The sequence below is a fragment of the Salarias fasciatus genome, chromosome 14 (assembly GCF_902148845.1).
Source record: "Salarias fasciatus chromosome 14, fSalaFa1.1, whole genome shotgun sequence".
Lineage (NCBI taxonomy): Eukaryota > Metazoa > Chordata > Actinopteri > Blenniiformes > Blenniidae > Salarias > Salarias fasciatus.
This window is the reverse complement of record NC_043758.1, coordinates 2,318,008-2,345,138: the sequence shown is the minus strand read 5'-3', so window position 1 is coordinate 2,345,138 and position 27,131 is coordinate 2,318,008. Positions and strand designations below refer to the sequence as shown.

General features: G+C 48.5%; 2 protein-coding genes across 2 annotated transcripts; both read left to right on the top strand.

Annotated features, from left to right (window-relative positions):
- The first annotated feature begins 14,565 nt into the window (after positions 1-14,565).
- sst1.2 (somatostatin 1, tandem duplicate 2) lies at positions 14,566-16,197 on the top strand. The gene is made up of 4 exons (XM_030108309.1): positions 14,566-14,606; positions 14,722-14,900; positions 15,864-16,075; positions 16,145-16,197. The coding sequence occupies exons 2-3, from the start codon at positions 14,724-14,726 to the stop codon at positions 16,068-16,070; spliced, it is 384 nt and encodes a 127-aa protein (XP_029964169.1). The 5' UTR covers positions 14,566-14,606; positions 14,722-14,723; the 3' UTR covers positions 16,071-16,075; positions 16,145-16,197.
- A 5,956-nt stretch (positions 16,198-22,153) lies between these two features.
- Positions 22,154-24,301, top strand: sst1.1 (somatostatin 1, tandem duplicate 1). Its single transcript, XM_030108310.1, has 2 exons — positions 22,154-22,309; positions 23,980-24,301. Exons 1-2 carry the CDS (start codon positions 22,154-22,156, stop codon positions 24,196-24,198), a joined length of 375 nt encoding a protein of 124 aa, XP_029964170.1. The 3' UTR covers positions 24,199-24,301.
- Positions 24,302-27,131: the final 2,830 nt, after the last annotated feature.

Below are 27,131 nucleotides of genomic sequence, written 5' to 3'. Positions count from 1 at the left end.
TGAGGATCCAGGTATGAAATTACACCAGAACATCAGGAGAGGCCTACTACAGATCATCGCCTTAACCCGGCGTTCGGTTCATCCCGCAGCGCCAGCTCTGCTTACCAAAAGCGACCCACTGGGAGCTCACATGGTCTAACCCTCCACAAGAAAACAGGGTAACAGCCTACAGCAGAGCCAGCCGAAATCCCAGGCCCGTTGGGAAACAACAGCCCCCCGCCCCGCCACACCAGAAGGGACCCGGGTTGTAGAAGACCCCATTGCCCGCTTGTGAGTGTTGAAGTATATGTTGTTTGCGATTAAAATTGAGGGGCAGTAACCACACCGTGCCGCGAGCGAGGCCAAACTAGCAGTCCCATCTACCCGAGCACCCCCCCCACCCCCCCACCCCGAGATATGTTGGATGACTAAGTGCAATTAAGACTGAGAGGCGAGCCGCCGAAGGGTGCAGTGATTGAGGCCACTTAGATGGTCCCCTCCACCACACCCAGCTTGATAAGCCCACCTCCCAAAGCCCTACGTGTGTGTGCATGAGAGCGGGAGGAGAGGGGGGTCCGGGGATGTCGTCTAGGGGGAAGAGGACTTCCCCCAGAGGGCGAACCACAAACGGCAGTAGGCACCTGTCACCCAGGAGCCCCAAAGGCGAAGGACTAGGCCAGGAGAGCCACCACCCCGCCCCCCCAGGACCAGGGCGGACAGCGACCGGGTCAGAGGGCCACCGACCCAAGAAGCACGCACCCATCATGCATCAGGAGGAGTGAAGTTGAGGACAGACGGGGGCAGCAGAAGAACCCAGACTCAGACACAGACCCAGGGCCAGGGCCAGGGCCCACCCCCCTCCACAGGGCACCACGCTGCCACACATATACACTCACACACACCCATAGACATATAGAGTATTTGCAGCTGACGTCACACACCGGCATCGCAATGCATGCCGGGATGTCGCCGCCATATTGGAGTGAAAACAAACCTGGAGCGCCACAGTGTTTCTGGTGTGTTTGACAGAAAAGTCTGCATCAAAGTAGTGAAAAAATGTTTCTCAGCTGTGTAGCAGCTGGGTGTAGCGACTACAGAGGGGAAAAGGCAGGATCGCCTTTTCAGGTTTCCAGCCGATGTCGAACGGAGAGAGAAGTGGATCGCTGCACTTCGACGTGCTGCTACAGAACACACAACGAAGGAGAAGCAACCAGCAAGAACCAGTCGAACGTTCTGTTGGAGGTGTGTGTGTTTTTATATATTTTCTCTCTTCCTCTCTGATGATTGATCCAATTAGGCGTCTCTTCCTCTAGTACTGTTTTGTAAACCTCGTACCGGCGGCAGAACCAGCCACGGCCGCACTCTGAGATCAAAAATAGGTCCGCAAACAATGTGCAGGCTTGAAAACCACTTTGTCTCTTAAAAATTCCATTTAATGCATTTCGAATTGTCCGTCCTGTGTTTTCGTTGATGCTGATTGGATAATTTCCCTCTCTTCATCAAGGCTCTGGCTCGCTTCTCTCCCCCTCCCCTGTACCCAGACAACATGTGTACCGCACATTTAATGTCCTCATGTTAGTTGCAAAGCTGCAAGAAGTTCAGCTTTTAGTTGATCCAAATTAATTAATATGGATCACGATTGGTTCGTGATCCGTATTAATTAATTTAGTAATATGGACTCAGCCTTAGCAGTGATCATAGTGTTGTTATCTGAGTGGCATTTGCACTGTTTTATGTTGATTTTCTTTTTTCCCCATTTCTAAATTATTTCAGGAACCGTCAGCAACGATCCTGTCTCTCCTGCATACACACCATCGATCTTCCAACACCTGCCATCCTCCAAAAAAGATGAAGACAGCGAGCTCTTCAAAGGTACATGCACAAAGAGGATGCAAAAAGAAAAAGAAGGGCAATTTAAAGACACACTGAAGCTTTGAGAGTGTTGTTAACCCTACATGTAACTTTTCAGGATGTCCCCAGCATGAACACATGTAGCAGAGACAGTGGTGGACCCAGAAATGGAAGCTGATGGGAAAAACTGTGTGCTTTTCTAGTCTCTGTTTATATGGCTAAATGCTGACTTGTGGAATCCAGACATAAAGAACAATTAAAAAATTAAAAATTGTTCTTTATGGTGAGAAATGTCCAAAATCATCAATATTTAAACAATAAAAGGCTTGAACTACTTCAGTTGTGTGTAATGAATCTAACATATGAAAATCTAATGTTTATCAGTACATTACAGAAAATACTGAACTTTTTCACAATATGCTAAATTTTTGAGAAGGACCTGTAAGCTCACAAACAGGAAGAAGACCAGCCAAAACTAAATCTACTGATTTAAAGACAAAGGAGGGAGAACATGCAGCTGGTCTGGTTCTGAACCAGTCCCAGAGGAGCAGGTTCTGAACAGATCCAGAGTCCAGAGCATGACGGGTCTCTTAACAATGCTTGGATCATGATGGGTTCTGAACAGAACCGACCTGCAGAACCTCACACTCAAACACCAGAGTTCTACATTCAGTCTTTCAAGTTTTATGAAACCAGAAGAACCTCAGTGTTTGAGTGTTTTACCAACCATTGTAACATCTTGAAGCCCTCTGAGGCAACTGTTGTTGTGATACTGGGCTATACAAAAATAAATTGATTGATTGATTGAGTTTCTTCTTCCAGGTATCTGTCACTCAAGGGTTCTCCTTTGAACTTTGGAGGAAAATCTTGAATTTGTAGAAGTTCCTGCGCCTCAGTGTGAAGCTGCACTGACAGTCAGTGACCAGCAGAGGGAGCAGTCACACTGTTTGCTCTTGTTCTCTGACTGAAACAAACTTTCTCTTCTTCTTCAGCAGGTTCAGATTTTAAATCTTTCACGTCTCAGATGTTTAACGACAAGAAAATCTTCATTTTCAGAATAATTATAATTAAATTCAGAAACTTTAATGAGCTCGACAGCACCGAGTCTGACTTCCTTCAACTTTTTCTGATTAGAACTTTTGGAACCCTCTGAAGTTCTCTCCTCCGCCAGCAGGGGGCGGAGTGGAGCGCAGGACTTCTGAACCAGGTTCAGCAGTTCTGGACCAGAACCAGGACTCCCAGGTGTCTGTATCTACAGTCTGGAAACAGAAGATGTTTTTTTGTTCCAAATGCTTCAGCAGGATGTTGTTGTTTTCAGGATCCGGTTCTGGTCTCAGATGTAGACCTGCTCAGTGTAGACTTGATTATACCAACTATCGTGAGAATATATTCACAGATTTATTTTACCCGAAGTAATAAAGTGAGGATGTTACACTTTGTTTTTATTTATTTATTTGAGTAACATGACAAAAATAAAAACAAATCAGAATCACATCAACAAACAAAAAATGAATTCTTCATTTTAATTCTTCTGCATATTTCCGCATAAAATAATTTTTATAAGGCTTTTTAAATTGCCCCAGATTCTTACAGGTTTTAATATCATCTTCTAAATTATTCCATAGGTGCACACCACACCTGGTTATACACATGCTCTTTTGAGTTGTTCTAAAGTAAGTTTTGGTCCCAGCACAGATCCCTGTGGAACGCCACACACTGTTTTCACACATTGACCTGTGCTGTCCCATCTGGACATACTGTTTTCTATTTGACAAATAGGACTTTATCCAATTAAAAGCGATACCTCTAATCCCATATTTTTGTATCTTGCTCAGAAGTATGTCATGATCCACAGTGTCGAACACTTTCTTCAGGTCTATGAAGATTCCAACAGGAATGTGTTTCTTATCAATGCTGTCAGTGATTTCCTCTATAAGTTCCATTAGGGCAAGTACCGGTGACCTATTTTTTCGAAACCCGTGTTGACTATCGTTTAGTATATTATGTGCATCAATAAATTTGTCTAATCTGTATGTATATAGTTTTACTAATATTTTAGAAAATTGAGGCAGGATTGATATAGGTCTGTAATTTGCAAACTGGTCTTTTTCTCCACTTTTTATAAATGGGAATGACTTTTGCTAATTTCATTAGATCTGGAAACCTTCCAGTTGTAAAAGACAGGTTAAAAATATGAGATAGTGGCATCGCAATGACTTGTTTTATTAAAGTTATGTCCAGGTCATCACAGTCCAAAGATTTTTTGTTTGAACATTTGTTCACCACGTCAATGATTTCATTTTCGTTCGTTACTTCAAGAGGCATGGAGTTTTGGTTTCTAGGAACCTCAAAACACATGGGGTCTAAGTATGGAGTATTTATTGTTGAGGCTAATTTAGGACCGATATTTATAAAGAACGCATGAAACTCATTTACAATGTCTTTCATATTTTCGATTTTTTTACCATTATTTCCAAAAACATCCGGTATCGGAGAAACATTTGATCTTTTTCGTATAACCATATTTATGGTATTCCATAGGCCTTTACAATTCTACAATTTCATTTAGCAGACGCTTTTGTCCAAAGCGACGTACAACACAAGCAAGAAAATAGACATAAGGAAGAAAGAAACCGTTAGTAAATGCTTCAATTGCTTCAATTGCTTCAAGTGCGATTGGTCAAGGGAGTTGCCATCAAGTTGCAGAAGAGGAGCCACTACCCCCACACCCCTTTTTTTTTCTTTTTTTGGGTTTTTTTTTTTTTTTTTTTGTGTCAACTTAGTCAGTGGTACATAAGTGCTGGGTTTTAGAACACCTGATCTATTCTTCCCCGAACATGGGGTCGGATTAAGATCCTAGGTGTTCTCTGAACAATTGAGTCTTCAATTGTCTCTTGAAAGTAGAAAGAGACTCGGCGCAACGCACCGAGTTAGGTAGTTTGTTCCACCATTTGGGAACAACAGAGGAGAAGAGTCTGGCTGGAGGTTTAGAGCCGTGCTGGGCTGGAAGCACCAGACGTCTCTCACATGCAGAGCGAAGAGGGCGTGAAGGAGAGTAGACCTGGATCAGGGAGTCCAGGTAGGCCGGAGCCGTTCTTGTAAGCATTTTGTAAGCCAGGAGGAGAGATGTGAATTTGATCCTGGCTGCAACTGGAAGCCAATGAAGGGAGATGAACAGAGGAGTGACATGAGCTCTTTTGGGCTGGTTGAAGACCAGACCTGCTGCATTCTGGATCCTCTGTAGAGGTTTGACTGTACATGCAGGGAGACCCGCCAGAAGAGAGTTGCAGTAGTCAATGCGTGATACCACGAGAGCCTGAACCAGAAGCTGTGTGGCCTGTTGGGTCAGGAAGGGTCTGATCTTCCTGATGTTATAGAGGGCATAACGACAGGACCGAGAAACTGAGGCCACGTGAACCTTAAAGGTCAGCTGGTCATCAATCATGACACCCAGGTTTCTGGCTGAGTTTGTGGGCACAAGTAGGCTCGAGTGAAGTTGGACACTGATCTGAGGCTGGACAGATGGACAAGCTGGAAAGACCATAAGTTCAGTCTTAGACAGATTCAGTTCCTTCATCCTGGTGGAGATATCAGCCAGACATGCTGATATCCGAGCTGAGACTGTCATGTCGTCAGGTGGAAAGAGAGGAAGAGCTGAGTGTCGTCAGCATACAGTGGTAGGAGAAGTCATGGGAGCGAATCACTGCACCAAGTGAGGTGGTGTACAGAGAGAAGAATAAGGGGCCAAGCACCGACCCCTGAGGGACCCCTGTTGATAGGCCATGTGACCTTGACACCTCCCCTTGCCATGACACTCTGAAGGATCTGCCTGTGAGGTAGGACTTGAACCACAACAGGACTGAACCTGAGATGCCAAGGTCAGAGAGTGAGGAGAGGAGGATTTGATGGTTCACGGTGTCAAAGGCAGCAGACAAGTCCAGCAGCAGGAGGACAGAGGACTGTCCAGCAGCAGGAGGACAGAGGACTGACCAGCAGCAGGAGGACAGAGGACTGTCCAGCAGCAGGAGGACAGAGGACTGACCAGCAGCAGGAGGACAGAGGACTGACCAGCAGCTCTTGCCAGCTGCAGAGATTCTGTGACTGAAAGGAGAGCAGTCTCGGTGGAGTGGTCGCATCTGAAGCCTGACTGAAAAGGGTCAAGTAGGTTGTTGTTCCACAGGTGTTCAGAGACTTGGTTACATACTGAGCGCTCCAGTGTTTTCGACATGAATGGTAGAAGTGAGACTGGCCTGTAGTTTTCAACCTGGGCTGGGTTGAGATGAGGCTTTTTGAGCAGTGGGGTGACGCGGGCTTGTTTAAAAGTAAAAGGAAAAATGCCGGTTTCCAGGGAGGAATTGACAATGTGTGACTGCAGGTTTGATTATGGGCAAGATGGTCTGCAGAATGCTGGTGGGTATTGGATCGAGAGGACATGTTGTCGGTTTTGAGCTCAGAAGAAGTCTGGAGACCTCATCCTCACTCAGAGGAGCAAACGAGCAGAGAGAAGGCGCAGTAGTGGGTTTGAGCTGACTGGGCTGGTCCGGCTCAGAGAACTGGTTGCTGATTGCAGCCTCCTTTTCAGTGAAAAAGGAGGTGAACATATCAGGATCAGCTCAGTGGACGGCTGAGCAGCTGGAGGAGGAAGCAGGGAGTTGAACGCCATAAACATTTTTCTGGAATCAGAAGCTGCACAGATCTGGTTCTGATAAAAAGCTTTCTTTGTGGACTGTAAGCGGGAGGTAAAGGAAGCAAGTTTCTGTTTGTATGAGGACAAATCAGCGGGCTCTTGGGATTTACGCCACTTTCTTTCTGCTGCCCTGAGTCCAGCTCTTTGTTCTCTCAGAACTTCTGAGAGCCGTGGACTTGGTTGTTTTTTCTTGGCTGGTTTGGACACCCGGAGGCAGAGTTTGTCCAAAGAGGACCAGAGAGGAACAGAGTGTTTCTGTAGCCTCATTAACAGGAAGCGATGAGAAGTAAGAGTAGTCTGGCAGGACAGAGCTCACCTCCTCAGACAGCTGAGCTGCTGTGAGGGACTTCAGGTTTCTGCGGAAGGAGACCATCTGTGTCGGTGTCTGCAATGGCAGAAAGGCAGCCGCAAATTTGACCAAGAAATGGTCAGATAGATGTAGTGGAGTAACGGTCACCTCTGCTATGGAGCAGTTACGAGTCAGCACCAAGTCAAGGATTTTGCCAGCTTTGTGGGGGGAGGAGACGGAGCCAGCACAAGTGCAAAGGAAGCCATCAGTGCCAAAAAGTCCTGTGCCTGAGGTTTGTCAACGTGAATGTTCATGTCTCCATGACAACCAGTGGTGTGCCATCATCAGGGATGTCAGAGAGTAACATGTCCATTTCAGAGACAAAGCCATCCAGATTACCCCCTGGTGGGCGGTACACAACCAGAATATATGCTTTGATGGGAGTAGTGACCGTTAAAGCATGATATTCAAACGTTGTGTTGTTGTTCGACGGGCGCAGTGAGGAGAAGGACCAGTTGTCTGGAATGAGAATGCCAGCACTGCCTCCTCGGCTAGTAGAGCGAACCCTTTAATATTGTGCTTATTTCTTTGTAGCAGTGCACTATAAGACAGTTTTTTACATTTCCTCATTATATTTGTAAGCTTGTTTTTGTATCTTTTGTACTTAGTTTCAGACTCTTTAGTTTTCTTTTTCAGAAAGTGTAAATACAGCATGTTATTTTTTTTGCATGCATTTTCCAACCCTTTGGTCATCCAAGGTATTGCGTTTTTTTCATTGAACATTTCCTTGTAATTATAGGGCAATGCAAATCATACATTTTTGAACGTACTTAAAAAAGCATCTTAAGCTGCATCCACTTCAGTTATTTCCAAGAGGGATTTCCAGTTTTGGCTTGCTAGGCTTCTTTTAAAAGCGTTTATTGATTCATCGTTTATTTTTCTTATATGTCTTACTTACCTAAATCATTGCTTTTTTTAGATTTTAAGTTATAAAGAACAAAGACGGGTAAGTGGCCACTTATGTCTGTTATTAAAATCCCGCTTGGTATAACTTCATCCAAGACATTGGTAAATATGTCATCAATTAATGAAGAACTATGAGGAGTTATACGTGTAGGTCGTAATATTTTTGGATATAAAGAAAGACTATACAATGTGTTTAAAAAACTTTCTGACGGCTTATGTCTGTCTCATTTTAACAAATCAATATTAAAGTCTCCACATACAGTTTCTTTTGACTCAAGTTCCCATATAATTTTTCAATAAGATCTATAAATATATCAATGTCTGAACCTGGAGTTCTGTAAATGCAGCTTTTCAGTACATTCTTTCTTTTTTTTCAAGAGATAATTCAACTGTGATACATTCCATTACATCATCAACGCTAAAGGTCATAGTATTTACACTCTTTTTCTTAAAGTTATTCTTCACATACAATGCAACCCCCCTCCACCTTTGTGATTTCTATTTTTCATAACGATGGGGTCGATCGACGGTTTAACACATTAGTTTAATTTTCCCTGAAACAACAGCGACAACAAACAACAGTATTCACGTTTCTGCAGCGTTGTGCTGCTGACGTCTCACTCTAGTGACCGGACGGCGTCTCAAAACACATTAAACCTTATCTCAGTCAAAAACATTCAAACTAAGAGCATATAATCATACAATGCATCCAGTAAACAACATTTTACAACAAAAATGAACTTGTCTCTAACCTAACCTATTCCCCCATGAACTGTTTCACCTTTTAATTTAACTAAAGACTTAAGTGTCTTTCAATAACTAATATCTATTACTGTCTCAGTCCTTTTGTTGTTCAAACATAATAATGAAATCCACTGAGATCATGTCTTCAGTTTAACTGGTTCTTCTCAGTGTAACAGATCGCCAGACATCTCTTCTTCAGCCATATTCATACAACTGACCAGAAACTGCTGAGCCACTGGTTAGACCTGCATTGTGGGCGGGCCTTATGAATCTTAAAGGGATACTTCAACATTTTGGCAAATTGGCCCATTTAGCGCAATTCCTTAGTCATTAGAACAGCATACTTACTTTTTTTTGTGAGGGCGAGCTGTTGTTTATCCAGAGGTGAGTCGGGGAAGGTTTTCGGGACGGACACAATGAAGGTGAATGGTATTTTTGTTCCCCCTCGTCAAACTCATCAAATACACAATCCAACAACCCCAAAACACTTTGGTGGACACGTTATAATCCGCACATTCACTACACTGTGGAACACCAACAAATAATATTGTAGCGTTACAACACTGAAGCAAATACTGGGAACTACTTTTTCTTATGAGATCCCTACGCCCAGACGCCATGTTTAGTAAGTATTTCCATCTTAGCAATCTTCGCATAAACAACTCAATCTGGTAATTTTGCATTAATATTTCACATTTGCCAAAATGTTGAAGTATCCCTTTAACATTCATTCATTCATTCATTCATGCAAAGCTCCACCTCCTTACAGCCCAGTCTCCAGCTGGAGCCCACAGCTGCAGATCTCACCCCTACAGAACGCAGCTTTGACGTTTCTTTTCCATGTTACTGGTGCGATGGCGCCGGGTTGAGCTGTTACTGTTTCACTCCTTTCTGTTGAATCTAATCACTTCACACCTCCGTCACAATCAGAGGCTGAATCTTTATTTCCTTCTAGTTATGGTTCCAAAGTATCTCAACTGAAACCACAGCGACAGCAAGCAGAACAGTAGCGGTTCTGTAGCCGCGCTGCTGTCGCTCACTCCAGTGACCCAGCGTCTGCCTTGACTGAGCACAGCTCCACCTACTGGCTGGTTACTGTAATAACATCAAATTGAATCAGTCCTGTGGAAAAACAAATAAAGTAACACGAGAGGATAATGTAATAATTCCATCATGTTTAAAGTTCTTTGACTGTTTTCCTTTAGTTCAGGCTTCTGGACGGGGAGTTAATGGGGGGCAGGATGTTTTAATCAAGTCCTTTTCTTTTAATTATGTCTATGAAAACACTTTGTGTCTCTGAAACTACTCGGTGCCACAAAGACTCTCCAGGTCCTCCAGGTCCTCCAGGACCTCCAGGTCCTCCAGGTCCTCCAGGACCTCCAGATCTTTTCTTCATTTCCACGTCTGTCTTCTGTTCCGTCACTTTCCTCCTCTGGAGGTTTGTTTTTCTCCACAAACCAGTTTTCTGATGAAAATGTCAGGATGTAAACTGGACCTGAGGCTTCAGATTTCTGGAGCAGTGAAGAAGAAGATTCCACGGCCTGGATGACTCTGAAGTATCGGAGAAAAGAAACACTCAACAGGTAAGAACTAAAAATCTACTTCATTACACTGACGCGCGCATGTGTGTGTGTGTGTGTGTGTTCATGCCTGCCCTGCCATAGTGACGGCTGCTGGCTGTTAATGCGTTGCCGTGGTAACCACCTGCTGCTAATGGGCTGATTAGTGTTCGGAAAAGACGAGGAGATGGAAACGTTTGTGCTCCTCAGAATCGGCCGACAGCCGTGGAACCAGCGATCAGGAGAGAGGTCAAAGGTCACAGAGAGGCAAGAGACAAGGCGGAGGTAGAGCCCGACTCGATGCAACCTCCGAATGGATTCAGCAGAACCGGGGAAAAGGCTTCAGAGCCCTGCAGAACCGGCCCTCCACACCACACTAGCTCCAAAACACTCAGGGTTTTGACGAGCGGCGATCAAACCGTGGACCCGGGTTGGAGTGTTCTCGTCCCCACTGTTCTCCAGGCGCTGCGTCCCGCCTGGTCCCGGGTTCTGGGTTCTGTTCCTGCGGCCCGGTCTCCCTCCTGCCTCCTGGCTGCCTCACCTGCTGCTCATTCACTGATTGGTTGATGGCTGCCTGGGTTTGGCTGCAGCGATGCCTTCAGGGTCAGTGGCAAATAAAAACGTTGCCCGAAGAAAACTACAACAATAGAATCAGTTCAATGAGAGAGAGAGAGAGAGAGAATGTAACAGAGTGAGAACTGAAAGCGGCTCAGAGCAGTAAAGCTTCTCCAGCTTTCTAAACCTGCAGCAGCTTCCCTGGAAAACTCCAGTCCTGATCAGCTCCAGCTGGAAGCTTCATTCAACACAGGGGAGCGGCTCCTTCCCCCAGAGGACAGATCTGCGTGCAGGACAGTGTGAGAGGACAGGAGAACGGCCTGAATGCGTTCCTGGAGTCCGTCTCCCAGAAGCTCCTCGTGTTCTTCGGTTCAACAAGGCGGCAGCTGCTGGTGTTGTGTCTGACTGTGGAGCTCAGTGTTCTCCGAGTTACAGAGCTACAGCGCCACCTAAAGGCCTGGCGGGCATGGATTTGGGTCGTCTTCATGATGTCCTGCAGATGCAGACATATTGTTTTAGTCAAAGATGTTTCATATTCCAGGAAAAAAAAAATTCTCAGCTTTTTTTTTTTTTACATTTGACCAGAAATGGCACATCCAGATTCATTCACAGCGTCTCAATAATCCATAGAAAAGCCCTCATTACGTATTACAGCAATAGTGATGTGCAGACGAAGCTTCATGAACCACTGTCTTTATTTTCTGGAGCCACTAGATGGCACTCTTGGTTCTGAAGACTAACGATGAAGCTCTCATGGTGCGTTCACACCGGACGCGTTGCAATCTTCACGGGCGTTGCTTTTACATTCAAAGTCGATGGTGGACCTAACGCGCGTCAGGCGCTTTTCGAGCGTCGCCTTCCGAGCTTTTCGAGCATTGGCGACGCGCGTCACACACGTCACACACGTCACGCGTTGCAGGCGTCAGCACCTGAAGTTGGGAAAATTGAACTTTGGAAGCGTCAACGCAGAGCGTCATCCAATCACAGACGAGCGCTCTGAGCGCTGATGCGGGCCAGAAGGTCGTCAAACCGGCCCGGGAGAGGCGGAAGTACCGCTGAAAGTGAATCTCATCCTCACGCAGCTCCTGGAGCAAATGGTGAAATTCGCCAAATTGAGAACGCCGCTGCAGGATGGGATGAAGCCAAAAACGCAGTTTTCTGGCTTTCTTTATTAAATAAAGCCGAGCCAGAGTCTCGATGGGATCCACCATTGTCAACATGAAGACAGGACACAGAAGCTCCTCCCACTCCCTCCAATGAGCTGCCGCACGTCGCCAGCGTTGCAAGCGTCATGTGTAGATGAACACGCGTTGAATTCCACACTTTACATGCGTCAACTTTGAGGCGTGAGTGACGCCCGTGACGCTTGCAACGCGCCCGGTGGGAACGCACCATCAAGCATTTCTTGAACAGACAGCTTCACAGTGGCTTTACGGGTCGATGGTTCTGCTAGATGATGGATGGTTCTATCAGCAGTGTTACTGGAACGTCACAGCGTGTCCACACACTTCACACGTTCTGTGAAGAACCACAACAGCCAACAACTGTCACACTGGAGAGGAAATGTTCTGTTTCATACCCAGTTAGCTGAACTTTAATGAACACCAAAACTCTTTACTTCAGTACCTTCTGCCTTCGACAGACTCAGCAGTGTTTTCATGAAAAAACATGAAATAAACCAGTCAAACATCTGAGAAGTTATTTCAGAAAGGCTCAGAACATCAAACTGTTAAGTCACTGATTCCAGCCCTGACCGTCAGTCTGAGACGACAACATTTTAACACACTCAGTGTTTTCAGGCACAACACCTGAAATGAAATGATTTTCAAATCTCAATTTATGTCGATACAGCTGAGAACCCTCACTCATTCAGTCGATCACAAGACTGGACTGCAAAAAAAAAACACATTTCCCCCAGCAGCAGAATTTAAACACACATGAAAAAAATGGCCTTCTGGTGACCTTCTGTGACCATGTGACCTTCTGGTGACCTTCTCAGGAGGTAAGTGAAGCAGCTCTCACTTGAATATCTGATGAAACTTGATGAAGTTTGGAGGAATTATTTTAGAACTGTTGATGTTTTAATCTCCTGAAGAGCCTCAGAGATTGAATGGACAAAGATCAGTGTGTGAGTGTGTGTTGTGTGTGTGTGTGTTCAGTGTGTGAGTGTGTGTTCAGTGTGTGTGTGTATTCAGTGTGTGAGTGTGTGTTCAGTGTGTGTGTGTGTGTTCAGTGTGTGTGTGTGTTCAGTGTGTGAGTGTGTGTTCAGTGTGTGTGTGTGTGTGTGTGTGTTCAATGTGTGTTCAGTGTGTTCAGTGTGTGAGTGTGTGTTCAGTGTGTTCAGTGTGTGAGTGTGTGTTCAGTGTGTGAGTGTGTGTTCAGTGTGTGTGTGTGTGTTCAGTGTGTGAGTGTGTGTTCAGTGTGTGTGTGTTCAGTGTGCTCAGTGTGTGTGTGTGTTCAGTGTGTGAGTGTGTGTTCAGTGTGTTCAGTGTGTGAGTGTGTGTTCAGTGTGTGTGTGTGTGTGTGTGTGTGTTCAGTGTGTGAGTGTGTGTTCAGTGTGTGTTCAGTGTGTGAGTGTGTGTTCAGTGTGTGTGTGTTCAGTGTGTTCAGTGTGTGAGTGTGTGTTCAGTGTGTTCACGGTGAGTGTGTTCAGAGAAGAAACCGTCTCAGGTGAAGGTGGAACTGTTCTCATCAGAGCGGTTCTACAGCTGAACGGTTTCCCACCCTGATGGCGTCCCACGTTGATGACATCATCAGAGCAACGGAGCACAGCCAGGTAAACAGTGGAGACGAATCTCCTCTTTCCCACAGATCAGGAGAAGCTCTCTGATCTGACCAGTGCTGGGTTATCCTGAAGGAACCCTCTCGCTGTGTCCAGAAACACCTAGCGCGCTAACGTAGCCGCCGGCGACATCATCACGGAAATGACGTGTCGACCCGGGTCGGGATGCTGTTCAGACCACTTCCCACTGCCACGAGGAGCCAGGTGTTTGGAGTTTCTGTGTTCAGTCAACGTATCAAAACTAAGCTGTGTTCTTCTTCTATGGTGTCAAATGTCGAGTGTGGACCTGCATTACGGGGAATTATCGCCATCTACTGCTAAGGAGGAGGAATTTATCCAGGATTTATTTCCCTGAACTTGTTTTTTTCACCTGGCAAAGCCCTGAGAAACACTGTTCTAGAGGATGAATCGACGATCTGGGTCCAGATACCGGCGGGTCTCGTGGTTCCGGTCTGGGTCCAGATAGCGGTTGGTTTGTGGTTCCGGTCTGGGTCCAGCTGCTGGTTGGTCTCGTGGTTATGATCTGGGTCCAGATAGCGGTTGCTCTTGTGGTTCCGGTCTGGGTCCAGATAGCGGTTGGTTTGTGGTTCTGGTCTGGGTCCAGCTGCGGGTCTCCGGCTGCCGGTCCTGGTTCTGCTGGTGTGGTGTTTGTCCTGGTGCAGATTGGTAGAAGTGTGATTGAAATGAAGCGGCGGCGGCCGGCGGTGGATCCTGATGCGGTTCCCCGCAGCAGAACATTTAAAAGTGTTTGTTCTCTGAATGTGGAGTGGGCGCCGCGGCGCTGCTGCCGCTTTGTTTAATGGAGATATCAGCGAGTGCTAATGAAGTCTGCTAATCCCCTCAACGCTCCGTTAATTCCTCCCACTTCAGCGCCGCATTCTGCCGTTGTGTTTATCGGAGATGAGCGCCGGTGGCGGCGGCGGCGGCGCTCCGCCCGCGCTGGGCCCGCTGATAGCTTTATTGTTTTATTGTTCAGACACCATTTAAAGTCAATAAGCACTAATGGACTTCTGTTTAACGGGCCTGTCAGCGTTCCTTCATCACCGCGCAGCTCGCCGCCTGTCAGTCAAACACAGCCGGTCACATGGCCCAAAGGGGGCGGGGCCTCCGGCTTTAAGAGAGCAGCCGCCACAGGTCCGGGACCACAGACCAGACCGGAACCAGGACCAGCAGACGGCTCCAGACCAGAACCCAGTAGGAAGTCCTTCATCACCTCCTCCTCTTCCTCCTATTTCTCCTCCTCCTCCTCCTTCATCACCTCCTCCTCCTCTTCCTCCTCCTCCTCCACTCACCTCCTCCTTCCTCTCAGGTATGCAGTGCTCCCGTTGTCCCGCCCTTCTGGTTCTCGCGGCGCTGGTTCTGAGCAGTCCGGGAGTTTCCTCTCAGCCCGACAGAGACCAGGACCAGCTCCTGAACCCGGACCTGGACCTGGAGCTGCGTCACCACCGGCTGCTGCAGCGAGCTCGCAGCGCCGGGCTCCTGTCGCAGGTGAGTTCCAGGAACCTTCAGATGGTAGGGATATTCAGGGGCCTCAGACCAGAACCCTGAGGAAGTCCCGCCCAATCATAGGGGCCCCAGACTAGATCCCTGAGGAACTCCTGGTCAATCGCAGTTCTTCAAGGTTCTGAAGAGGTGACCAGACAAAAGGCCGGATGAAGTTGAGATGTGGTGCTCACAGTCAGACCATCTTTAGAACTGAGAAAATACAGAATCTCATCTGACTTCGAGAAAGAAACTGCCTTCACTGTTATCAGCAGGTTATTTCATCACATGTCCGGAGAACCGCAGGAAACAGCATGTCAGTGTTCTGGACGGGTCCTAAAAGGTTCAGTAATGGACTTCTGTTCTGTTCCAACCTGCTGCTCGGTTCTGAGGTCTGACCGGTTCTCTGGCCAGTCTTTATGTTTCCAAATTAATCTGCAGTGTTGTGAAGTGGAAGTCTTTTTTAATGTGTTCTGATTGGTTCTCAGCGCTCGTTCTAAATCTTTTGAGCACACTGTGATTAAACGTTCCCATTACTTCAGATTTCTTTGACTTTTCTAAATTCTCCCTGTCGGCTGTTCCAAACCGTTGGAAGGCAGATAATTCTGTGGTTCCTCCTTCTCTCTGTTCCCTTTCATGCCGATGCTGAACTCTAAATGTTCCTTCAGCGGTTCTCACCGACTGACCAGTCCTAATCGGTTCTTTCTCATTTTAAACTGAGTTATAGTTCTGAAAATCTCCAGTATTCAACACTCAAACTCAGTTCCAGACGAAAACATAAACAGCTTTGGGTTCTCAGCCAGCTAGAACAGAGGTGTCAAACATGTGGTTTAAGGACCAAACCGAGGCCTCAAAGAGTCCAATCCAGCTGACCAGAGGTTTATTTGTGGACGGATCTGCCTCTGAGGTGTTCTGGGAGGTTCTGGAAGGTTCTGGCTCTGACCTGGTTCCGTGGCACTGTGTCTTCAGGAGTGGAGTAAGCGTGCGGTAGAGGACCTGCTGGCTCAGATGTCTCTCCCTGAAGCCGACGCCCAGCGGGACGCCGAGGCCGTCTCCACGGCAGCGGGAGGGAGGCTGAACCTGGAACGCTCCGTCGACCCGCCCAACAACCTGCCGCCACGCGAACGCAAAGCCGGCTGCAAGAACTTCTACTGGAAGGGCTTCACTTCCTGTTAGGGCAGGTAGGCCCCGCCCACTCAGCAGCTCGCCCAATCTCTCCATCACACTGACTCTTGGTTTTATCTTCTCAGCTGAGGCCACGCCTTCTTCCCACCAACAGCCAATCTCTGATCTCCTGACCCTAACCCCGCCCCCCCCAGTGGACCAATCAGCAGCTGAGAAGCTGCAGCTCACCTGAATAATTCATGTAATTACCAATTAAAGGAAGAATCATTCAGTCTGTGGCTCCGCCTCCTCTCTTTATAGAACCATAGCTATCAATCAGTCAATCAATCAATCGGTCGATCGATTGATTGATTGAACGAACACTTACAACACCGGAGGGAACTGGAGAGCAGTGGGAACACTGGGGAGAACGGAGAGACGACGATGGAGGCGTGTCGGCCGGGTCCCGTCCAGCCCAGCGGCTCGTGGTCGGCGTGTGGAGGCGGAGTGACGCGGTGGGGCAGTGGAGAGTCGGGCGGTGGAGGCGGCGTGACGCGGTGGGGCAGTGGAGAGTCGGGAGGTGGAGGCGGCGTGACGCGGTGGGGCAGTGGAGAGTCGGGAGGTGGAGGCGGCGTGACGCGGTGGTGCAGTGGAGAGTCGGGCGGTGGAGGCGGTGGAGGCGGCGTGACGCGGTGGGGCAGTGGAGAGTCGGGAGGTGGAGGCGGCGTGACGCGGTGGGGCAGTGGAGAGTCGGGCGGTGGAGGCGGTGGAGGCGGCGTGACGCGGTGGAGCAGTGGAGAGTCGGGCGTGATGAGTGTGTAAACAGCAGCAGCAGCCTGATGAAGCTTTAATGGAGAGTAAATATTGACCAAACTCATTAAACCCGGGAGAGGGGCTTCAGTCAGGCCCCGCCCACTGCCACACGTCTGGCCTCCTGGTTGGTCGCTCGCTGCTGTCACTCAAACATCTTTATTTCCCATTGAAATGGGACTGTTTCTATTCAGGATGAATTTCTTCATTTAGAATCGAATCCTACTTTGTGAGGCTGTTGCTTGTTTTCTTGTTTGTTTTTATTTGTTTGCTTATGGCGGTGAGGCGTTCAGGGTCCGGTTCTGATAACTGCTGAGGGCGGAGCTCAGCGGGGGGTCGGCGGGGCTCGGCGGGGCTCGGCTGGGGTCGTGGTGAGTTCGTGGAAACTCGGACTGTTTGTTTTGGCCTGAATTAAAAAGTGAAATCACACAGCGGGAAGCGTCCGAACACGGCGCATATTTTCAATTAAAGTCTTCTTATGAAACGGCTACACACACACACACACACACACACACACACACACACACACACACACACACACACACACACACACACACCGAAAACCGTACGCACTCACACACTCACACTGTAACAGACACACACAGACAAACCACCCCCTACACACACACACGCTGAAAGCTTCTAATTTATCTCTGTCCTCCCTCCTCTCTCATTATCTCAGTGATGACCCCCCCTCCCACCAGTGGGGGGCCACACACTGCGTGTCGACCTGCTAATGGAGGACGCGTGTGTGTGTGTGTGTGTGTGTGTGTGTGTGTGTGTGTGTGTGTGTGTGTGTGTGAGTGTGTGTGTTTGACGGACACGCGCCCGCTGCGTCGGTGCTCATTGATTAGTCCGGACTGACGGACACATTCACCTCCAGCGGCGCGTCTGATTGGTCGGCCCGTGGTGAGATGTTTTAGCGGCCGGTGGCGCGGCAGGAAGTCGCCGTGACGACGACCCCCCGACCCCCCCGACCTGTGAACTCATTAAATGGGGTGACGCAAATTTACGCTTTTACAGGCGGAAGGAGAGAAAATCATCACAACCACACAACTCAACTGAACAGTCATGTAACCATAACAACAACAACAACTCCAGAACAGCCACACAATCACACTGCCATGACAACTAACATCAACACTGACAACAACCAACAAACAAAACCATCAACACCACAGCCAACGAACACACAACACAATCAACGCCACTAACAACCAACCAACCAACAGCTACACCAACAACACAACAGACAACTAACAAAAACACGATTGACACCACCAACGAAAACCAACTAACCAACAACAACAACCAAACGACCAACAACAACCAATCACACCAACCCCACCACGAGCAACCCCACTACAGTCACAGTCACACCACATACGACATCAACCAGTCACAACAACACGACAATCAACAGCAACAAGAAAATAACCAACAACATCAACATGAACAGCATCCCACACCATTCTGTCTCACTCTGTCTCTGTCTCACTCTGTCTCTGTCTCACTCCGTCTCTGTCTCACTCTGTCTCTGTATCACTCTGTCTCACTCCGTCTCTGTTTCACTCCGTCTCTGTCTCACAGTCTCTGTCTCACTCCGTCTCTGTCTCACTCCGTCTCTGTCTCACAGTCTCTGTCTCACTCCGTCTCTGTCTCACAGTCTCTGTCTCACTCCGTCTCTGTTTCACTCCGTCTCTGTTTCACTCCGTCTCTGTCTCACTCCGTCTCTGTCTCACAGTCTCTGTCTCACTCCGTCTCTGTCTCACAGTCTCTGTCTCACTCCGTCTCTGTCTCACTCCGTCTCTATCTCACTCCGTCTCTGTTTCACTCCGTCTCTGTCTCACAGTCTCTGTCTCACTCCGTCTCTGTCTCACTCCGTCTCTATCTCACTCCGTCTCTGTCTCACTCCGTCTCTATCTCACAGTCGCTGTCTCACTCCGTCTCTGTCTCACTGTCTCTGTCTCACTCCATCTCTGTCTCACTCTGTCTCTGTCTCGCTGCAGTCTGTCTCTGGGTTCCGTGTCCACTCGTGAGACATGTGACGTCTCTTCGTGTTTCTGACTCCAGGGTGAAACTTGAGCTGCTCGTCTTCTGCCGTTTAACTGGAACCAGCAGGTCGAACCAATCAGCTGCCGGAAACCTCCCACCCGGCCGTTTCCGCGGTAACAACTTTGGACGGGTGTGAAATGTGTCCTGTCGTGCTCCATTAGCTCCACGAATGACAAACACCCCCCATCACCCCCCCCCCCCCCCCCATGTTCAGCTGCTGTTTTAGACCAGAAAAAAAACAGAGTGATGCAACAAATCAGATCAATTATAAAAGAACTGAACAGCTTTTAATACTGCCAGTGACGGCAGGAGGTGCCTTCACACACACACACACACACACACACACACACACACACACACACACACACAATGAGTGGATGAACTCACAGAGGAAACTTTACTTCCTGGTTAGTAGTAGACAACAATCCGAGAGCCTCCGGTGTTCTAATGAGATGCTCTCAGACGTTCTACAGATGTGCGAAGAAAAGAGGGGGTGACAGATGTTCTAGAGATGTGAGGAGGAGAACAGAGGAGCTGAAGATGATCAGATCTGTCATGGATTCATCAGCCTCCCATCTTGCCTCGGGTCCTGTGGCCTCTGCTGCTGCTGTACACAGTACCTAGAGCAGTGGAGGCTATGGAGAGGAAGCTCAGCGGCTGCCTGCGCTAAAGACTGTCTGTCTGCGCAGACAGGTCGGTCTACTTGGGCAGACGGGTCGGTCTACCTGGGCAGACGGGTCGGTCTACCTGGGCAGACGGATCGGTCTACCTGGGCAGACGGGTCGGTCTACCTGGGCAGACGGATCGGTCTACCTGGGCAGACGGGTCGGTCTGCTTGGGCAGACGGGTCGGTCTGCTTGGGCAGACGGGTCGGTCTACCTGGGCAGACGGGTCGGTCTACCTGGGCAGACGGGTCGGTCTACCTGGGCAGACGGGTCGGTCTGCTTGGGCAGACGGGTCGGTCTGTTTGGGCAGACGGGTCGGTCTACCTGGGCAGACAGGTCGGTCTACCCGGGCAGACGGGTCGGTCTACCTGGGCAGACGGGTCGGTCTGCTTGGGCAGACGGGTCGGTCTGTTTGGGCAGACGGGTCGGTCTGTTTGGGCAGACGGGTCGGTCTACCTGGGCAGACAGGTCGGTCTACCTGGGCAGACGGGTCGGTCTACCTGGGCAGACGGGTCGGTCTGCTTGGGCAGACGGGTCGGTCTGTTTGGGCAGACGGGTCGGTCTACCTGGGCAGACAGGTCGGTCTACCCGGGCAGACGGGTCGGTCTGCTTGGGCAGACGGGTCGGTCTGCTTGGGCAGACGGGTCGGTCTGTTTGGGCAGACGGGTCGGTCTACCTGGGCAGACGGGTCGGTCTACCTGGGCAGACGGGTCGGTCTACCTGGGCAGACGGGTCGGTCTACCTGGGCAGACGGGTCGGTCTACCTGGGCAGACGGGTCGGTCTGCTTGGGCAGACGGGTCGGTCTACCTGCGCAGACGGGTCGGTCTGCTTGGGCAGACGGATCGGTCTACCTGGGCAGACGGGTCGGTCTACCTGCGCAGACGGGTCGGTCTACCAAGCAGTCTGAGCAGCTCCAGCCTGTATGGCACCAGCAAAACCCAGCAGCTCCCATTCAGCCGCCGGAGTCAGGAGTTCCAGAGTCCAGAACATGGGAAGTGTTGCAGTGCAGCGAGGGGAATGATCCTCAGGCGGCATCCAGCTGTGAACAGGCAGGAACAGAGGCAGGACAAGGCGTGGAGGTGACAGAACGATGGCTGAGGCAGAAGACTGGTGGTGTCCATGACATCAACTAGACCGGTCCCTGTAGATTATCTGGTTAAATTTATGGACCGGTAGATCTGGAACACACTCCCGGCATCCTGAGCTTCAGGTGATTGGGGGAAACTTCAACTCGCAGCGCCTTAGTTTGGTGCTTCAGTCACATTTTCACATTTCTGCTGCACCATAGATACCAGTGTGTGTGTGTGTGTGTGTGTGTGTGTGTGTGTGTGTGTGTGTGTGTGTGTGTGTGTGTGTGTGTGTGTGTGTGCATGTGTGTGCGTGTGTGTGCGCACTTCATGAGGCCTCCTGCAGTTCACACATTAACACACATCACGGCCTCCACTGAGCAGACACTTCACACAGTTTGCTGCCTCTAAAATATTCAACATAGAATCAAAACACAATTATTAAATAGCAAGAGTACAGACACACACACACACACACACACACACACGCGCATGCACGCACACACATGCACACAGAGCGAAATGACTCAGTAAATCGGCTGCAGGCGTGACGACAAACTCATCACTGTCAGAGCGCTGATACGTCTGAGTCACACCTGAATGCACCACACACACGCGCACACACACACACACACACACACACACACACACACACACACACACACACACTCGGCCAATAGGTGATAGTTACAATGACTACTTTAATATTCGCATTCATGGAATTACTTCACTAATCAGAGGAAAAACAAGTTTACCTGAAGTTACACGAGTTAGAGGAGGAAGATGCTCTATAATCTGGTGTTAGAGGAGGAAGATGCTCTATAATCTGAAGTTAGGGGAGGAAGATGCTTTGTAATCTGAAGTTAGAGGAGGAAGATGCTCTATAATCTGATGTCAGAGGAGGAAGATGCTCTATAATCTGAAGTTAGAGGAGGAAGATGCTTTATAATCTGATGTCAGAGGAGGAAGATGCTCTATAATCTGAAGTTAGAGGAGGAAGATGCTCTATAATCTGATGTCAGAGGAGGAAGATGCTCTATAATCTGAAGTTAGAGGAGGAAGATGCTCTATAATCTGATGTTAGAGGAGGAAGATGCTCTATAATCTGGTGTTAGAGGAGGAAGATGCTCTATAATCTGGTGTTAGAGGAGGAAGATGCTCTATAGTCTGATGTCAGAGTTTCATGTCTTGTAATCTCATTTTGATCCAGGTTTGAACTCTGGTATTTTCACCCGTTCATCTCGTGACCTGCTGTCATCGGCTGACTGTAGAGACCTCCTGTCCACCAGGGCCGTCCCTTCGGGGGTCCGCGGGCCTCACACTGGCAACCAGTCAGGAACAAAAAAAAAAAAAACCCTGTGATAACGGATCATTTCACTAAAACGCCCTCATCATCTTCACCGTCTTCATCATCCTCATCATCCTCACCCTCCAGCTGTGACGTCAGCGCCGCTTTATAAGCGCGCGCCTGACGGGACGGCAGCCACAGCATCCGCGCGCCGCGCTCAGACCCACAGCAGCCGGCCCCCGCCCCGCCACGTGACGATGATGATGATGATGAAGATGATGAAGACGAGGGTCTCCTCCGCGCGCCTCCGCTGCCTGCTCCTGCTCCTCCTCGCGCTCAGCGCCTCCTTCAGCTGCTCCGCCGCTGCGCCGAGAGACGCCAAACTCCGCCTGCTGCTGCACCGGAGCCCGCCGAGCTCCAAGCAGGTAGAGCGGGGCGCGCACACGCACACGCACACACCGAAATGTTCCAAAATCTCCTCTTAAAAACTTTTATAAACTTCAAGTTTCAGCATCACAAGTATAGAAAAAAATCAAACTTTTTTAAACTCCTATTATGTTGAGCCTCATTTTGTTTTTTGTTTTTTTAAAGCTAAAATCAGACCTTCTGCAGGCGGGAGGCGGACCGCTGCGGTCCGTCGTGTTCGGGCTTTCAGTCACTTTTCTTTTTTCTTACGTTTTGAAAAATCACGACGTAAAATTATTTAAAAAAAAAAAAAAAATCAAATAGTTTTTAAAATGTTAAAGTATTTGTAAAAAATAAAATATATAAAAAAATTAATAATTTTTTTTTTTCTAAATCTAAAAATTCCATTTAAATGTCTTTAATGCGCTCGTGCATGGCAGGTGCGCACGCACGCACACACACTCAGGATCTCGTAAAAGGAGTTTCTATAAATTGATCATGCAGAGTTTTGGCTGAAATTCAAACTTCATTTTAATGAAGGAATCACAAACCCCTCAGTCCGCTCTGCAGATGGTCACTGGTTCGATTCCCGCTGCGTCCTCGGAGCCCTCCGCACTGCGGAAGGTCGCTGGTTCGATTCCCGCTGCAGACATCCCTATGCTGAAGTGTCTGCTGGTTGAATCTGTGCAGAAGAGTTTCAATTATTAAGACGTGCACACGCACACACACACCTCCTCTCAGATTGTTCAGTTATTTTCTGAATCCGTGGTGAAATGACTCCAGGAAGGGTTTCTGTTTCGAATCGGATCGGAAATTAAATTCAATTATTTTAACAAGTTTTTCACAAAACCTGCAGATCTTATCACACACACACACACACACACACACACACACACACACACACACACACACACACACACACCCTTGCGGCTGACTGCGAGCTGGGCATCACGACCTCACCCACACACACTGACACGCGCATGCAGACACACACACACACACACACACACACACACACACACACACACACACACACACACACACACTCCCTTCCTTGCCTCATTAGCCACATCAAAGCGGGGGGTCATTAGCCATTAGCTGTTAGCCTCTGCAGGGGTCTGATAGGTTGGCGGTCCGATGACCTAATGATTGACCTTTGATCTCTGCAGGACACCAGAAAAACCATCCAGTCGTTAAACGAGCCGTCAGGGGCTTCAGCTATCAGGGTCATGTTCACCAGAGGGGCGGAGCAGTGGATGGAGGGGTGGGCGTGGCCTCAGCTGCAGGAGCAGCCAGTCAGTCGGGATCCACATGCTAACGAGGCTACATGCTAATCACTATGAAACGCTCAGCACGCTCTGGGACACGCCCACCAGGCTACTCATCATATATGGAGAACCTTTGACTCCGCCCCTCTCCTCTGATTGGACACCATGGAATTCCTCCTGCTGGGGGCGGGTCTTAATGACGTCATGCTGATGTCATGCAGTGATGGCATCACCAATAAGAGGCAGTACAGAGAAGATTAGCGTCTTAGCACGTTAGCATCAATTTCGTTTCTCAGGCTGAAAAACATTTAACTCATTTTTTTGGTTTGTTTTAGAGCAAAGAAACTAATTAATTGATGATTAAAAAATAAATAAAAGACTAGCATTTAATTCATTCTTTACCCCCCCCCCCCCACCTCCAGGACCTGTCGCGCTCCTCCCTCGCCGAGCTGCTCCTGTCGGACCTGCTGCAGGTGGAGAACGAGGCGGTGGAGGAGGACGGGTTCGGGCCGGGCGACGGCCAGCCTGAGGACGTGCACGTGGACCTGGAGCGCGCGGCGGGCGGCGGCCCGCTGCTCGCCCCCCGGGAGAGGAAGGCCGGCTGCAAGAACTTCTTCTGGAAGACCTTCACCTCCTGCTGAGCCCGCGCCGCCCGCTGTACAGCCGCGCTCCGACCATCCGTTTTCTGAATGTAAACTCCAACAAACTATTTTTAATCCTCAATTTGAATAAAATCTGTTTGAGACAAACGAGTCATGAAGTCTGAAGAATATCTGCACATCATCCAGTGACCCCCCCCCCCCTTCATCAAGATGACGGAGCAGCTTCCTCCCGCTGACATCCAGATCAGTTCCCCTCACCTGTGATCACTTATAATTATTGATAAATAACTCCAAACATATTTATAAAGGCGTTAAGAAGCTCAGAAAAAAACAGTCAAATGACCCGAACCCTCCACACACACACACACACACACACACACACACACACACACACACACACACACACACACACACACACACACACACACACACACACACACACACACGATACAGGTGTGATCAGGCCGTTCCTCTTGTTATGACTCAGTTCAGGCCTGAGTGTGTTTCTCTGGATGTTCAGCCTCTGGAGGAGAATCTACTGTAGCATCAGGCGGTGGTTCTGCACGTTTATCTGGAACCCTCCAGTCCTGCTCACCCTGAAACCAAATCAGGTGACAGAACGTTCTTCAACAGGCCTCTGTTTAAGACAAACCAGTGGGGGGGGATCTCTCTCCCATCTCACTGGCTTTAGAGCTGTGTGGAACCTTGAGAACCACATAGACCAGAACCTCCACAGAGGATTAAACCAGTTCCACGGACCCAGGTATCACTGTTCCCTCAGTTCCACCGTGTTTCAGAAGTGTGCTGAATGAAGCACGGTGGAGGAACCATCATGCTGTGGGCTGCTTCTTCCTGCTGCACCAGGAGACGGACCAGCTTCTGTTCTCCGCTGCGTTCGGCCCGTTTGACCGGTTTGACCAGTTTGACCAGTTTGACCGGTTTGGGGAGATTAAGGTGAGGTGAGCTGAAGTGATGAAGGCTCCTCATCTTCATCACAGGCCGTGATGTTACAGCGTGAAGCTGCAGCCCGACCAGATGGTTCAACCGGAATTTACCACTTTTTATAGGTTATCTGAACGCAGCACGCTTCAAACAGCCACTGCAGGTCAGCTGTGTGTGTGTGTGTGTGTGTGTGTGTCTCCCAGCTGTCTGTCAGCAGCTCTCATTAAGCTCTAACTCCTGAAAGCTTTTCTTAACAAAGAATTAATGAGTGAAAGCGACTGCTAATCTAACAGCAGCAGCTGCCACACACACACACACACACACACACACACCCACACACACACACACACACACACGCGGGCTGAGCATCACGACCCCTCTGCCGACAGACTGATGTGACACCTTATAGAAGGTTCTCCTGCTGACGTCACACCCAGAGGAACCCAGAACGTTGTGGAGGCGTTGCCGTGGCGATGGACCGGGTGTGAAGCAACACCAGAACATCCAGAACCTCTGGTGGCAGAACAAACTCGAACCGACTGCTGATCAAGACGAACAATGAAAGGTCAAGTAAGTTCAGAGTTAAGAGTTCAGCCAGCGTGAATTAATTAATCTGAAAACATCTTCATCATCATTATAATCTTCATCATCACCATCTTCATTTGCATCACCATCATCATCTGCATCTTCATCACCATCATCTTCATCATCACCAGCAGCAGCATCTTCATCACCATCATCATCATCACCAACATCTTTGGCATCATCACCATCATCATCATCATCTGCATCTTCATCACCATCATCACCGTCTTCATCATTTTCATCACCATCATCTTCATCATCAGCAGCAGCAGCATCTTCATCACCATCATCATCATCAGCAGCAGCAGCAGCAGCATCTTCATCACCATCATCATCCTCATCTGCATCTTCAGCACCATCTTCATTATCATCATCACCATCATCTTCATCATCATCTTTAGCATCATCATCACCACCACCATATTCATCATCTTTGTCACCATCATCATCATCATCATCACCAACATCTTTAGCATCATCACCATCATTATCATCATCATCTGCATCTTCATCATCATCACCATCACCACCATCTTCATCATCGTCATCATCATCATCTGCATCTTCATCACATCTTCATCATCTTCTGCATCTTCATCACCATCTTCATCATCTTCATCATCTTCATCATCATCAGCATCACCATCTTCATCATCTTCTACATCTGCATCATCATCATCATCATCATCATCATCATCATCACCATTGATGTGGAATAATCATTGACAACGAACAAAGCATTATTCCACATCAACCATCTTCATCGTTATCATCACCACCATCTTCATCATCACCATCATCATCATCTATATCTTCATCACCGTCATCTCTTCAGACTGCAGAGGTTTTGTATTCCTTCCAGAAGGATGATGGCGAAGACGATGATGAAGGCGATGATGAAGATGATGATGTCACACACCTCTCGTCCTCGTTAAGTTTGCAGCACTTCATTATTCAATAAAAAACAGGAAGCAGCTGCAGACGCACAAAGAGCTGCAGCTGTCAATCAAACCAGCAGCCAATCAGGGGGCAGCATTTAAAAAGCTTCAATAAAACCTAATGAGCTTTAATCACAGCTGAAAGCATCTCTGTGAAGAGTGTGAGTGTGTGTGTGTGTGTGTGTCCGTGACGTGTTTCACCTTAAAGAGATGGAATCTTTGGAAATGAAAAGATGAGTAATTACACCCAGGATGCCTAATCTCACCCTCTTTCTCTCCCACACACACACACACACACACACACACACACACTGAGTCATGTCACAAGTCACAGAGGTCAGAGGTCAAGCGCCACAGGCAGGTCTACTCAACATGACAATGACGATCACCGTGGAAACGATATCAACAGCCCGCAGGTTTCAGACTGTGGTGTGTGTGTGTGTGTGTGTGTGTGTGTGTGTGTGTGTACTTCAGCTCTGCCTGGAGCTGTTTTGTCCTGATGTCATT